General features: G+C 37.2%; 1 protein-coding gene across 3 annotated transcripts in view; it reads right to left on the reverse strand.

The window, feature by feature from the left end:
* The window catches only part of LOC134540437 (DNA topoisomerase 2), a 132,864-nt gene that overhangs the window by 64,091 nt on the left and 53,157 nt on the right, over positions 1–15,616 (reverse strand). For all 3 annotated transcript variants that reach the window (XM_063383190.1, XM_063383207.1, XM_063383199.1), the window contains exons 9-10: positions 15,421–15,611; positions 11,183–11,314 (exon numbers count right to left, since the gene is read on the reverse strand). In XM_063383190.1, the coding sequence (XP_063239260.1) occupies positions 11,183–11,314; positions 15,421–15,611 (323 nt within the window). The remainder of the gene's footprint in view (positions 1–11,182; positions 11,315–15,420; positions 15,612–15,616) is intronic.

Below are 15,616 nucleotides of genomic sequence, written 5' to 3' on the forward strand. Positions count from 1 at the left end.
AAAACATAATGCGCCAATGAGACTAACTGGTTACCTGCAATCTTCAAAGTGTTTCTGAGAATTGAACTGAAAAGAAAGTTATTGACTCAGAAGCAAGACAAAAAAAAAAGCCTGTTATTCTGCTAATCAAATCCGGTCATTTACAATGTATGAGTGTGAGAAACGCACGAAGATTCCCTTTAAAACACAACAAAATGTTTATCATTAATATACTAATTAGTTATGGAATTTATAGCCAATAACATTACCTTTCCAAACTTATTACAGTAATGAAATATTTCAACTAAGGCAACTATTGTGTCCTTCCTGACATGCTGTTAGTGCTTCGCCCGCTGTTCAACATCTTCCTGGTGTCCTTCCATTCCCGAACCCGATATCAACACACTCAACCGAACGACTTCACAAACACCAACTAGCCGACCCCCGCAGGGCCACCAACCTCTCCACTACACAAGTCCTACATGACACTTCCCTCCTTAAGATCCCAACACGTAGTCTTGCAGGCTGCTGGGTACCTTCCTTGCCCTGCTCGAACTCCGAGTTGGCTGTGTGTGTACCAGCTCCGAACGCAGCCCCTCCCGTTGCTCTCGTCCCTGGCCATGAGGGTGCTGAAACCCCCTGAAAGGAAGGTTGCCGTGACCTGGTGTTGGTGCTCCCACTGGTGATAGTCCGGCCAGCTGCTGGTGCATACCCTTCTGCTCCAGATTCTCTGCCGGTTGTTTCTGTCTGGACACTGGTTCCTTCGCTGGCTACGTTGGAACAGGGCACCTGTGTGTGGTCACTGATACCTTTGCCGGCTCCTTCAGAACCGTCTCGTCGATCTGCATAAGCTGGTGCGGGGTGGCACCACCACGTCTGGTCCACGCACTGCCATTGGTGCTTATAGATGGAAATTCTTGGTGTGCTGGATGTGCTACATTGCTTCTCCGTAATTGGTCCACGTGACGTATATATGTGTAGCCATTCTCGTCTTGGGTAATGGTGTATGTCACCGGCCCTTGTTTAGCTACAATTGTTCCTGGTAGCCACTTACGAGTCCCCCTGTAGTCTCGAAGAAGCACCCGCTGCCCCATTGAGAAATGCCTGTGCATGTGGCAGTTTGTGACTTCCTTTAAGGTCTCCTCTCGTTTCAACTCGTGTATGCCTATCACTTCCTCCCATTTTCCGCAGTTTATTCTTCACCATCTGTACCATGCGCTCTGCTTGACCGTTTGTGTCTGGGTGGAATGGAGGTGTTCGCTGCAGTGCCACCCGGTTCTTCTGCAGAAATTCTTCCATCTCTCGGGACACGAAAGCTGTCCCATTGTCGGAAACCAGGTACTGAGGAATCCCATGGCAACTGAAGATCTCTCGCAGCGCCTGGATTACTGCACCTGATGACATGCTATGCATCCTCCTCACCTCCGGCCATTTGGAGTGTGCATCCACTACAACGAGGAAGACCTTTCCCTGGAAAGGACCCAGAAAGTCTAAATGTAGCCTAATCCATGGCTCCTTCTCTATTGCCAATTTTACATCCTTCACTTTGGGTGGGTTGACTCTAGGCTGCTGGCAATCTGGGCATTGCCCTACCACGTGCTCAATATCACTGTCCATTCCTGACCACCACATATAGCTTCGGGCGATCATCTTGGATTTTAAGATACCATCATGTGCGGCATGGAGAACCATCAACAGATCCCTGCAGCGCGCTTCTGGGGTTATCACCCTATTGCTCCACAGGAGACAGTCTTTGTGCAAGGATAACTCCTCTCGCCTATATTCCAGTATGGCCGCAACTCCTCGGATCTCACATGTCTCCCCTGCCAACCTTGGCTTGTGAGCTGCTTGACTTGACAAAGGATGGAGTCCGTGGTCGTCAGCCGAGCCAGTGTCTGTGCATCGATTGGCGGCTCTGGCATGGCTTCGAGCATGAGCACATCGCCTACTGTTGGTATATGCATGTTTCCTGTGGCCATAGGTAACCGGCTGAGGGCATCTGCATGAGGTATCTTGGTACCAGGCATGTAAATTATCTGAAACTCAAACATAGAGAGCCATAGACTCCACCGCAAAAGTCGTGGGGATAGTATGTCTGGGGTTTGCCGCTTGGGGTCCAAGCAATTGCAGCAGCGGCTTGTGATATGTCACAATTGTGAAATGACGGGCGGTTACACATTGCCGGAATTTGGTAACCCCAAACATCATGGCCAGTGCCTCCTTATCTAGCTGAGAATAGTTTCTCTCATGACGTTGTAGTGTGCGCAATCCAAAAGCCACAGGCACTTCTTTACCATCATCTGTGACATGTGCTAACACTGCACCTACTCCATAGTTAGATGCATCGCATGTCAGTGTGAGATGCTTATTCAAGTCATAATGAGTTAACACTTGATCCGATTGCAACAGGTTCTTCGTCTTGCACAATGCCTCTGTATGCTATGGCTTCCAAACCCACTCTGCTCCCGTGTCCAAGAGGCGATGTAAGGGCTCCAGGACCGTGGCCTTATTAGGCAGGAATCTTTCATAAAATTCAAAATACCTAAAAATGCCTGCAGTTCCTTCTTGCTTGTGGATATCAGTGCCTCTCTGATGGCTTCCACCTTCTCATCTGTAGGATGCACTCCTGCGCTATCAATTTGGTACCCCAAGAATATAACCTACTCTACAGCAAATACACACTTTTCCCTCTTGAGTCGCAACCCTGCTTTATCAATCCTAGCCAAATCCTCCTGTACCCTGTCCCAATGTTCCTGCATGTCTTTTCCAGAGACCAAAATGTCATCCAAAATGACCACCACACCTAGAATCCCTGCTAGCAAGGTTTCCATAAGCCGCTGAAAGATAGCCGGGCACCCGCTTGCCCCGAAAGGTAGGCGCCTGACCTGAAACAACCCTTTCATTATATTTACAGTTAACATTGATGCTGTTGTGTCATCCACCGCTACCTGCAAGTAGGCATCTGCTTAATCCAGCTTCGCAAAAACTGCCCCTCCAGCTAAGCTAGCGAAAGCTTCATTAGTTGTAGGTAATGGATAGATGTTGGTTTTGCATACTTTGTTCACTGTAATTTTATAGTCCCCACAGAGCCTGACCTTCCCATTTGCCTTACGAATGGGCACTATAGGTGTCGCCCAAGTGGAGAATTCCACCGGCTCATAAACGCCTTGATCGACCAGTCTGTCAATCTCTGCACTCACCAAGTCTCGCAATGCGAATGGTACTCCCCGACTCTTCCGGAAAACTGGAGTGGCTCCAGGTTCCAGCTCCATAGTCACTGGGGGCCCCACGTATTTTCCCAACTCCACACTGTCGAACACCTGTGCATGGTGCTGCACTGCATGTGGTATTTCTTGTATTTCTTGGTGTATTAGTTGGAAAATGCCCTCCACTTTGATTCCAAGTGGTTCTAAACAATTCCAGCCCACGAGACTTGGTACCTTGCCTTCAGCCACTAAAACTGGTAGTCTACATTGCCTAGTCTTTGTCTTTACCAATACTTCTCGGGTCCCCCTGATTCCCAATCTTTCCTGTGACCAAGTATGCAGGACTAAGTTTGCATCTGCTAGTGCTGGTAGGTCCGGCCACAACCTCTTGTAAGTTTCGAAACTGATGACTGAGAAACTCGCTCCTGTGTCAATCTCCATGGGAAGTCTCTGACCATCTAGCCACATATTTAGGATAATCGGTGGTTCACTTGTACACCTACTAGCCATTGTCTGAAACACACTGTAAACTATGAATTCATCCTCTTCTCCAGAGTCGGGTTGGTTTTTCAAATTGTAGGTCCCAGTCTTGTCCGCAGCATGCTTCTCAGACTTGCCCATCTCCTTCCGGTCTCGCACTCCACTGTTCACTCCTGCATTCCCTTCCTCTTCTTTGTAAAACACGCTCGTTCAAGGTGCCCTGTTCGAGCACAAAAATTGCACACTGTCTGAGTGTGTCGGCAGTGGATTGGGCTGTGGTCCCTGTTGCACCTCCAGCAAACGCGCCTGTCAGCTGCAGGTTGTTGGTTCACCTGAACTGGCCTTTGCTTCTGGTCGTCCCTAACCTCTTTTTTTGTCATACCTGATGGGCCCTACCTTTAGCACTGCCCACACAGTTGGGCTCGGCTGTGCTCGTAGATCATGGACATTGCGGCCTGTGGCTTCCACAGCTGTTGCCAACTCAACCGCATCCTTAAACGTTAAGTTGTCTTTTGTCAGGAGTGTGTGTTGCACCTTTGTATCACGAGCACCACACACCACCCGGTCTCGCAACATGTGATCTAAATCTGCAAAATTGCAGTGGATGCTAAGTCGTCGCAGGTCCGCCACGAATTCTGCCACAGATTCTCCTTCGTGCTGATTTCTGTTATGGAATTTGAATGATTCCACGATCTCACTTGGTTTAGGTTCGCAGTGTTGTGTGAGTACCGCCAAAATGTCAGGAAATGCAACTTTGGACGTTGGTTTCGGGGCCACTAATGAGGTCACGAGATTATACAGCTCTGCTCCACGAATGGTAAAAAATATTGCCCTTTTTTCATTATTGTCTGTAATTTTGTTCGCCACGAAATAATATCCCAAAGTTCCAAGTACGTGTGCCAAGTGTCACGCCCTGGAACGAATTCCCCAGACGAGGGGAAACATTGCCATTGCAGTGTTTTGTTTACTTTTTCCCCGCACGCACGCCCGGGTCGTAAAATAAAAATCCTCGTCGCCACTATTGTGTCCTTCCTGACATGCTGTTAGTGCTTCGCCCGCTGTTCAACATCTTCCTTGTGTCCTTCCACTCCCGAACCCGATATCAACACACTCAACCGAACGACTTCACAAACACCAACTAGCCGACCCCTGCAGGGCCACCAACCTCTCCACTACACACGTCCTAAACCATCTTGCCAACCCCCGCAGGGCCACCAACCTCTCCACTACACAAGTCCTACACGACAGCAACCATTGAATATTATATAAATTAATCATGTAAATAATATTTTGTACTGGTGCATTCGGTACAGAGCTGTTAGCGCAGGCTATTCTGGCTGTTTACATTCAGCCGAGGCCATGGCTAAACAACAGTTCATTAATGCTGTGCTGCAGTTTTGAAAACAAAACAATATAATATGTAAACGTGTTGAAGTGTTTGTTTTCGTTTTCTCAGCATTTGAGAGTAATAGCACTGTAAATTACTGTTAAATAACATTGTAAAAGTCCGTTTACAGTTCGTTTCCGGTCTACCTTTTTTTTTTTTTTTAAATATCAGAATCTGCCTCGGGGAGCATTGTTGACTGGTGCAGCGTTTTTTTTTATCGCAACGTGTTTGATAAACGCAAGTTTCGTGAGTTAAACTCTGTGCCCAAACGTTTTTTTTTGTTTGTGTGAAACGTTTCGCGGAAGCATAGTTGCCGTATTCATAACAGAAGTTGTAACGGCGATTCTTCCCAGTGCCGGAATTATCAACTTTAAGTATAGCTACATCCAGGTAAGCTACATCCAGTGTTGTTGGCGTCGACACCCGCAATGTACACACCACACAAGCACTTAAGATTGCAACGGACTCTCAGAGGTCTTGGGTGCAAAGACTAGTAGAAAGCCGGAGCATAATAAACATTTTTCTTTTCTTTTAGTTTTAGACATTTGAACCAATCAGGCCACCATACAGGCAGCGCTAGTTAGGTTGTGTATTTTTCCTGGAAGCGTGCTTGGAACTGCCTTGTTATTTTGTCTTTGATAAATAATGGAACCATTGAGTTTTCTGTTATAATTTCAAAATATTTGTCACCCACCCACCTACATGTAGCAAATTCTTATACTTTATGAAATTACAGTGGCAAATTACAGTGGCCAATTTCAATTTCATTTCAATTATTACTAATGATACTGTTAAATGCAAATAAAACACTAAGTTGGTTAGTTGCAACAGAGCAGTGTATAAATTCTTATATCCAAAGAGTACTCTAATAGGTGTATTGATACATACAGAACCAAATATTGTAGTCTTTAGTTAAAACTTTGCAATAAATAATATATTTCAGAAATTAGTTACCTTTATAATAGTACTGTATATAACAATATGTATGGCAATTTGAAGTTGAAATGATAATGTAATAAGAACAATTTACAAATGCAATTACACAATACCTTCAAACTATGTTACATACCATGGTATATGTGGTATGGTAGGTGATTATCTTCATTTGGCATTTAAAATGAGACATTATAGAACCTAAGTTCTATAACACTAAGTAATTGCAGGATGGTCTCCAAGACGCTCGCAGAACTCTAGAATCGCGCAGAATGGGCAACAAGTCTATGAAGTGATTTCGCGTCATGCCAGAACACACGCGTGAAACGTTGCTCTGTATAGTCAGCTTTCGTCAGCAATATTTCATGCAGGGCCAGAACACACTATGAAAATCTAAGAAAATGTAGTTTCTGAAATTAGTTATCACCGGCAACGGCAGTTCATGCATGGCCGAAACACACACATAGACTATGTAGCTTGCGAAACTAGTTGTCAAGTTATAGCTGTTCATGTAAGGCTGGAACACACATATAATATGTAGTTGGCAAAACTAATTGTCATCTGCAACTGCAGTTCATGTAAGGCCGGAACACGCGTAGAATGTGTAGTTCAGGTAACTAAACATGAGCTAGCTGAACATTTGGGTAACTACAACTTCTATTTTGTAAATTCTCAAAGTTTATATATATATATATATATATAATACTATATGCGAAGTATGGATTTAAATAAATTCTTAATTTGGATTTGATAAGTTCTTGCTATAACTCAAATAAAATAATCTTTTTCTGCATGGTACGCTGAATTAGGTAACTCAAAGTGAATATAAGACTCATTTTCATCATTACTATAAAATCATACTCATTTCCAAAAGTTCCACTACACATAACATTCTTAACTAAACTGTATTTTTACATATAGAAAATATTAAAAGTTTTAAAACATTTCACAAAATATGCTTTTTTTTTTAAAACCATGGATATAATTAAAATATTTTCATCGAGCAGGATGATTTAAAATAGACGGTTCATTACGTTACCAAAAAAAATATTGTTCTATGTCGTTGCCAAGAAAAAAAAACATTTCAATTATGTGGGATGTAACTCCACAATATAATTACCTAAAGTACCAATAATTAATGATAAATTTTGAAACAAGTATTTTACTTCTACTAGATTCTACAAAACTCAATATTTGTAAAGGCTTTAGAGGTCAAGGAAAATAGTGTTATTAAGTGAATTAAATATAAGAAAATATTGACTGTAATTTTCATATCAACTTATTTTAAATACAAATTTTATCCCTAGAACTTACCTAGATGGTATTTCTAAGGTAAAACTTTTTTTGGAGTAAAAAATTTCCAATATTCTTTTTTTACCATATTTTTTACTCATTCTATAACAAGGCATTTGTGATACAAGTAGTTTACCAGTAGTTCATCATGTTCAACTGTACTCTTTTTATTGCCATTAGACGTTCTAAATTCCTGAATACTATGACTTTACTGATAACAAAAATGTAAAAAACAGAAAATTAATTGGTTTTTTAAAATCCTTTTCTTTTACCATTTTCTGATGAGCAATGAATGTACCAACTTCAAAACAGATGTACCTTTGCCTTTTCATAAGTTATATGTAAAGCAATTCTTAAAAAAATAATGGCATAAAATTTGAGTGTAAAATATATTCAACAACTTTTGGCAAACAAAAATAAAGCTCTCTGCCATTTTGAATCAAAGATATTAAGATACATGTTGTCACTTTCGTGTTTGTGCCAAACAATAATAATTCCGAATGCCACTGTAATGAAAAAAAAAAAAGCTATTCCAGATATAAAAATATTTTCTTATTATACTTACTGTGTTACAAATCTGATAGTACATGATCCCAATTAAGGTTGACCTTCACCCAGCTAAACATTGCATCTACTATTCAGTGTAATAGACAAGGAAGGAGCAAAGCAGCTACTCATGATGTAAGTACTTACCTCTATGCCACCAACTTGAGATAAAATTGTTGAATTTATACTTATAAAACTTTGTTTAACTGAAGCTGTAGAAATACATCTCATATTTAACCGCTATTTTACGCCTTGGCTAGTTACTGGGACAACGACCATTTCAAATCAATTATCAAACCAATTTTTTTCTAACAGTTGAAGATCAATTTTTTTTATCAAACACAAGATAATCATATCATAATGATTGAAGAAGTTGATTATAAATGTAATCGTGAAGAAACAGATACACAAATTATATTTCATGCTCAGAAAATGCCACCAACTTCAAGAATTTTAGTAAAAGCGTCATATACTGATATTTTAATAATTCTGCTGGCCAATATGCATAAATGTTCACAATCATTCATTTGTTAGCAGCTTCAACGACCAAGGAAAAAAAATAAAGATGTATAATGCATCATTTGAACAGAGTTTAGTTAGCATCCATGTCGGGACCCACGCTATGCTCAAGTCTACCCAACTTCCATGCGTTTACAGGTTGCGATTATACGGCAGCTTTTTACAACAAAGGACCTTTTAAAATTTTTTCAAAAAACAACACTTACCAAAAATGTTTCGCTCCATTAACTGATAAAGTAGACATTGATAAAAAAATTAACATTGTTCAGGAGTTTACTAGTCTTATGTATGGCATCAAGTACTAAATCAGTGTAAAAGACACGATACATAATATTTTTCTAAAAAATATATTGGTGAAAAAAGATGAACAATTTATGAAAAAGATTAAAAGCTTTGACTCAAATATGATCCCACCATGCTGGGAATCGCAGAAACAAAAAATTTTACGCACAATATACATACATTCTATGTGCATGAATGCAAATGATCCTGACTGTGTGAAACCACATCCTGAAAAGTGATTTCTCATATATTACTGACATATTGTTAGATATTTTCTTATTTAAACTAGCATACAAAAATTCATTTATGTATATTAGATATTATAAATTTAATTGTAAGTGGAGTCTGTTACTCAAAAATGATTCTCGGCAGTGTTTTTTTTTTTGATACATGGGGAAAATATAATAGCATGCACACTCTTTTCTACGCAGTACTTATGTCACGAACAGCTGCTATGCTGCAACCTTGTCTATCGCACTGAATAGTACGTGCAATGTTTAACATAGAACACTGTTTTAAATTGTGACAAACGCGAGTCTTGACCGATTTTACTTGGATAACCTAATACCATTAATTTGTAAAAGAATTATCTTTATTTTGATAAATATTTCAATGATAAAACAGATGAGTGTAAATATATAGTATTAACTCACCTGTTTATACCTGACAACCCTGTAGTAGGGACCAGACAAAGACAACCCAACATTTTCTTGTTCAGTATGCTACGTACTCTCAAACAATAAAAATTTAATTTGGTTAACAAATAAGTTAAGAAGTTAAGAAAACTTTTATTATATTAATTTTAATTAAGGGTAGCCTTGACTTAAATTAATCAGGCAACCCATTCGAGATATGTTTGTTCAAATATTTAAAAATATTTTTCTTTTGGTAAACAGCTGGGTGAAAGTCAACCTTAGTCAGGATCTTTTCCTAAAAGACGTACAGCAGTTCATTCCAAAAAGGTGACTTTTGCAGTATTTTGAAATGTAAATTGTGGACTACGCATATTTTTTGTGGGCAGTTTAATCATGCAAAATTAACAGTGTTTGAAGAAAACTGTGATAACATAAATATGATCACACTGTAAAGTACCTACTGTATTTACCTGAAGAAGGGCTGCATGGGTCGCTAATTTCGGGCAAAAATATCTAACACTTTCACCATAAGAGTTGCCCTCGAATATGTCTCATGAAGTCATTATGGTCAGTGTCTCAGCTTATTGCCGAGTAAGAAACATGGCACCCTTTCTTCATCTCAAAAATTGACATTTTAAGGACCCCTTAAATCATTGCCTTCACAACATTAAGTAATATCACATTGTAATATCACTATATTCCTCAAGAAAATAACAATGTTAAATATTTAATGAAAAAAATAATTATTTTCTTGGATAGTTCAATTATTACATATATGCCCCTGTTGTCCATAATTCTCTCTGGAACATACATTTAACCCAAGCATAGTATCAATCTGAAATTCGAAGCCCTAACATTTAATTTGATCATATTTACTTTATAATTAAGTTAAAAATAAGACATTAAAACACACATTTTCAGTTTACAGGTGAGATATGAAACACAAAAAAAAAAATTAACTCAAAATGATTTAATTCATAAAATCTAATCATGTGGCCCACAATTTGCCAACTGTACTGCACATGTGTAAAGCATTGTATTCTGCCAAGTCGGAAAAAAAACAACATTAAAATGCCCACATTCATTTGATTGATTCATTCATTACTTGCATGCTATCAGTCTTTAATAATGAGTTTTTTTAGGATTCCTAGTGAAATTTAAGGACTTTTAGGATCCTGTAATAAACTGAAATTTATTGCACATTGAGATGAATAAGGTTAAAACGGCATCAAAATAAAATGGTGTAAATAATGGTAAAAACATAAAAAGAAAAGCTGTAATGTAAAACCAGAGTTCTATGGGTATGTAATAAGAGTTATAAGAAAAAGACCACTGAATCTTGGCCTTTCAAGTACAATGAACATTGTCCAAGTCTAGCTTTAAATTACTCTCTCGATTCAAGGTTTTAAGTCTAAGCTCATCACAAATAAAAATAGAAAATAACCTTTTATTATGATAATCTAAACAACTTAAGTACAATTATTTTATTCTAGTTTTCTAGTGTCAATGACAAAATTATGAAAATGCATTACTAAAAGTTGAAGGGAAACTTTTAAGTTATCTACTAATCCAAATGTATTATTAAAAATCTCATTAATACTGTGCAATTAGTGAAAGAAATATATAAATTAGAGAAATATAAAACTGAGTCATGTAATGCTTTACCGGGCCTCAACACACAGTTACTGCACAGCTTTGCCTTCTTCCACAACCGATACAAGCATTGTCACGTCTAACTCTTACCACAAGTTTTACGATCAATACATTTTTGGATCACACTACACTTCTAGTAATATGTTTCTTGGTGTACTTAATATCACAATTACATGCGCATGGACACAATTAAATTACATTTCTCATAGTTTTCAACAAAATCTGACTGCAGTAACCTATTTCATTAAATAAAAATTTAATATCTTTACCTGGTCCTGATCTGTCATGATCATGAGGCGTCCATATCTCAAATTCTTCAAGTCATCTATGGTCTCGTACTTATGCTTGTAATTCAGGCCAAGTATTTTAATGAGTGCATTTATTTCAGCATTGCCAGTGATCTGTAAACACAACAGCTAGTTCAAAACATCTGCAACATCTGGATGTTCCAGCAAGAACATAGGGCTCTATTGCCCTACAGTTAGCATGCTGGCTTCCTATCATGGTTTTGGTTTCAACCCCTAATGGATTCTAACTTTGTCAGCTGTCAGCCTGTGAACTCTCCATTCAGAAGTCTGCCACCTGATCTTGCTTTCAGGTGTACCTCAAACCTTCATCTTTATTAATGTTGTTTTTGTTGTTGTAAAGTTAAATGATACTAAAAATAACAAATTTGTAACTTCTTAAGCCACATTCATCCACAAAGGATTAGAAAACCTTTTTTAGTGTACTTCCAGACTTCACTCGGAGGTCCGGAAACAAGAATACAATTCCTCTGCCTACTGAAGTTGGTTATAATATCATCAACTTTGAATTTAATGGTGTTTTATTTTTTTTAAAAAAACTTCAGAAAAGTTTTACATATTCTGAATTTGACGTCAACAGTCTTGATATACTAAGATGGCAGCTGGGTCAACGAATTATATTTCATTCTTGGTATTGCAAATATTCCCATTGTAAATGTCCCAATATTACTTTTTAAGGCACCCAAAAATATTTAAGACATATCAATGCTTTTTTTTTTTAATTTTAAGGTTATAATTATGTAAATTGTAGCTCGCCGATTGCATGTAGCACACGTATTGTCTCGTGCCGAAACTATATTTGATAGCCAGCACTCTTCCTTCCTCTTGTCCTTGAAATTGATCAAAAACGATGTTACATCCGAGTTTGAATTTTTCAACTAACAAAAACCTTAAAAAGTTTACCGCTTACATTTCCTGCAGGTCAAACATGGTTCTCTGACTTGCCACTGCTGTAGTTAAGATGCCTCCCAGGTATGACAGCCAAGTAATGATGGCCGCATAAAAATGTGATCACAAATCCCATCGTCATAACTCTCCCATAACAGCTACGGCACCGTAGCCAAGACGACTCAGCATTCGATAATATGCAGAGGTTGCAATGAATTTACATTTTCAGCAGTTGGTGTAACTGCTAGCAATTTCAAGCCAATAGAAAACTACAGAAACACAAACAAGACCCTGGACATTCATAAACTTAACCATGAATGTTTCTATCCTATTGTACTGTTTCCACGCACAGTAAAATGGCTTATTTAAATTTAACGGGTGGAACAAAGTAAAAAAGTACACTGCAGGAAGTGTAAAATGAAGGAAAACTCTAAAACTCATCCAATATATTTCCTGTATGCTTTCCTTTAACAATTACTTCACAATATTTAAAAGCCTACTAAAATAACATCAATACTCACACCACACCCAAAAATACATTTTAAAAAAAAGAAGAGAAAATTTATTATTGAAAAATTAATTTATTGCATCCATGGTTGAATAAAACTGCACAAAAAAATTGAGGTATTTAAAAACATTTACTCATGAAATACCCTTTCTAATTTTGGGTCACTTTTAGTTGACACAATATTACTAATAAATAAATGTTACGGAAAAAATATATTATTGTATCTACTTAAAAAAAATGTACAAGAAAGACGTGATACAGAACTAATGTAGTGTACCGATAACTATCGTCATAGTACAAACTAACCACAAAATTAATTGTGTGCGCCACATGGACTCAGAGAGCTATCAATTTTCATAGTCGACTACATGCGCACACTTTAATAGTCGACTACATGCGCATACTTTATACAGGCATCAACCCAACGAGTGCTGGCTATATTTTCATATGCACACATGGAACATATAATTTACACATTACACAACTTTGAATTTCTGTTAGTTAAATAAGTAACCCGTAATTTCCTGAGGAGTAATAAATTTTAACATTAAAAAAACACAGTTTTGTATGGTAAATTAAATTTTTGGGCAACTTCTTACATGGGAAATATAGTACATCTTATGGAGAAAATGACAGAACCGAAACATTTACAGTTTTTTTTATAGACAATCACATTGTGCGAGAACATCTTACATGAGTTTTAAATAGATAAGTTTTTACGTTGTAAACAAGACATGCATAGTGGGAAGAAAAAATATAGAGTATTTAACTAGAAGGAAAGTATTGCATTACATTTAATGACACATAAATGTACCTAAAGAAAATGCTGTTAATTGCAAGAAAACAAATACCAAGAACACAAATAAGGGATTTCACTGTATATGTTTAGTATTTATATTATTTGGCATTGTTTACTGGTTTTCAGTGAAATGAAAAGTTTTATAGCCTCTTTATATAGACCGCAACACCCATCATATATCGAGCCCAGTACATAATTAAATTATTTAACAAGCTTGACAATTATAATTATTAAATATTATAATAGGTTAAATAAATTATTTAAATAACTTGATTATAGTTTGTAATATATTGTTTAGTCATCAAGTCAAATGAGTTGTAAATATTATTTCATATTCAATATATGGGTTACTTATGATGGTATAATATAATAAAATAGAAATTCCAAAACTCCTTGCTACTCTTTTCCTGGATCAATATATAGAGTAGCGACTTCTGGGAAATAGGTAATATGAGCTATAACTGAAGTAAAAGGTTGGTTAGGTTCTGTCATTTTTTTTTTTAGGGAAATTAAAATTTTAACATAGGTTATACATATTAGTATTGTAATGTAGCTGACTTAACCTCAGAAACTTTTTACTTCTGTTATTATTAGTCATTTTCCCAGAACCCCTACTCTAGTAAACGTTCACAATTTTATTTTCTTATAGATTTGTCATGTGAAAGTTAAATTAGTTTAATTAAAATCAGATTCATATTATTCTCATTCTTAATATTTAAATTCAATATCCAATTCATATTAAAATTTAAAAAAAATTAAATCACCCAGGCTTAAACTTAATTCAAAATGCTTTTTGGCTTGTAAAAATAGTGCTGTTTTATAAAACTGCATAATTTTTAGTACACTGCAAGATTTATCAACTATTTTGCATCCCAGCATATGTTTCAGGTATGACAACACATCATACATAAGGCGTCACACCATGCTATCATCTCTTCATTCAACACAAATACGAGGGACAAAGACTTGGTAAAACCACTTGCTATTATGCAATTAGAAGCAATCAGCACACACCATAGGCATCTGCAACGTTCAAGGTACCAAAAGACCAACTTACTTTCTCAAAGAGTTACAAAACAATAACAAAAGGAAATTACAGAGTACTCCTGAAAAGAATTCATAGATACTACAAGCACATGCTGATTTTGACATACAAAAACAAAATGCCAAAAGTTATCTTAAATAGTAATTTCTACGGCTGTGTGGTTCCCTAATTGTTCGGTTCCTTTAAAATACCAGACCTGAAAATTACTTTTCAAATATTTGGTTACGGTTTCAAGCATTTTTTGCACGTTTCTGTTACCTAGCACAGTGATACATATGTTATAAAGAAAAAGTAAACACATTCTTTCAATGTTAGTCTCGTGATGTAATAATTTACAACAAATATATGCCATTATCATTTCTGGCTGTTCATATGTTAAAGGCCAATTGCATGCAAGTGAAACACATTGCATTAAAAAACGAAGTTAGTTATAACTGTAAAATATAAAAAACATATTACATATGAACTGAAAGAAAACTATATAAATAAATGTCAATAATTCTGAACTAGTAAATGAGAATGTAACTTCGCAGTCAGGATTTTAATGCCAGAAACAATTGGCCTACCTACCTATTCTATACTTTAAAAAAATTCAAGTTAAAGCATACTAAGTCTATTCTTATTTTCTGGGCTTTTTTTTTCTTCAAATGTTTTTAATAACAAAAAAAAAATTACACAGTAAACCTCATTTATGTATTTAGTGTAGCACTAACAATAAGAGTTTTATTTGCTTTATAAGAACAAAACCAGAACCACAATTCTTGATGTAAATCCAAACTGGAACCGAACCAAACAAAAATCCAAAAACCAAAACCGAACAGCAATAGTAATTTCTGTAGTCAGAAAAGTGTAACTGTGAGGGAAAACTAATAACAATTATAACTGATTCATAATTGTTGCTATTTCTGTAAACTTAATATTATATCTCTGCTGTAATATGGTAACTGCACCCAGCATCGTACCTGACTGTTGGATGCTTCGCGGACGTTCAGGACTTTGCCTTTCAGCGGGAACACGCCATACTTGTCCCTGCCGACAACCCCGAGACCAGACACGGCCAACGTCTTGGCCGAGTCTCCCTCCGTGAGGATCAGTGTGCAGTCCAATGACTTGGCCGTGCCCGCATCGTTAGCATCCTCCAGCTTTGGTATGCCTGCC

The sequence above is a fragment of the Bacillus rossius genome, chromosome 1 (assembly GCF_032445375.1).
Source record: "Bacillus rossius redtenbacheri isolate Brsri chromosome 1, Brsri_v3, whole genome shotgun sequence".
Lineage (NCBI taxonomy): Eukaryota > Metazoa > Arthropoda > Insecta > Phasmatodea > Bacillidae > Bacillus > Bacillus rossius.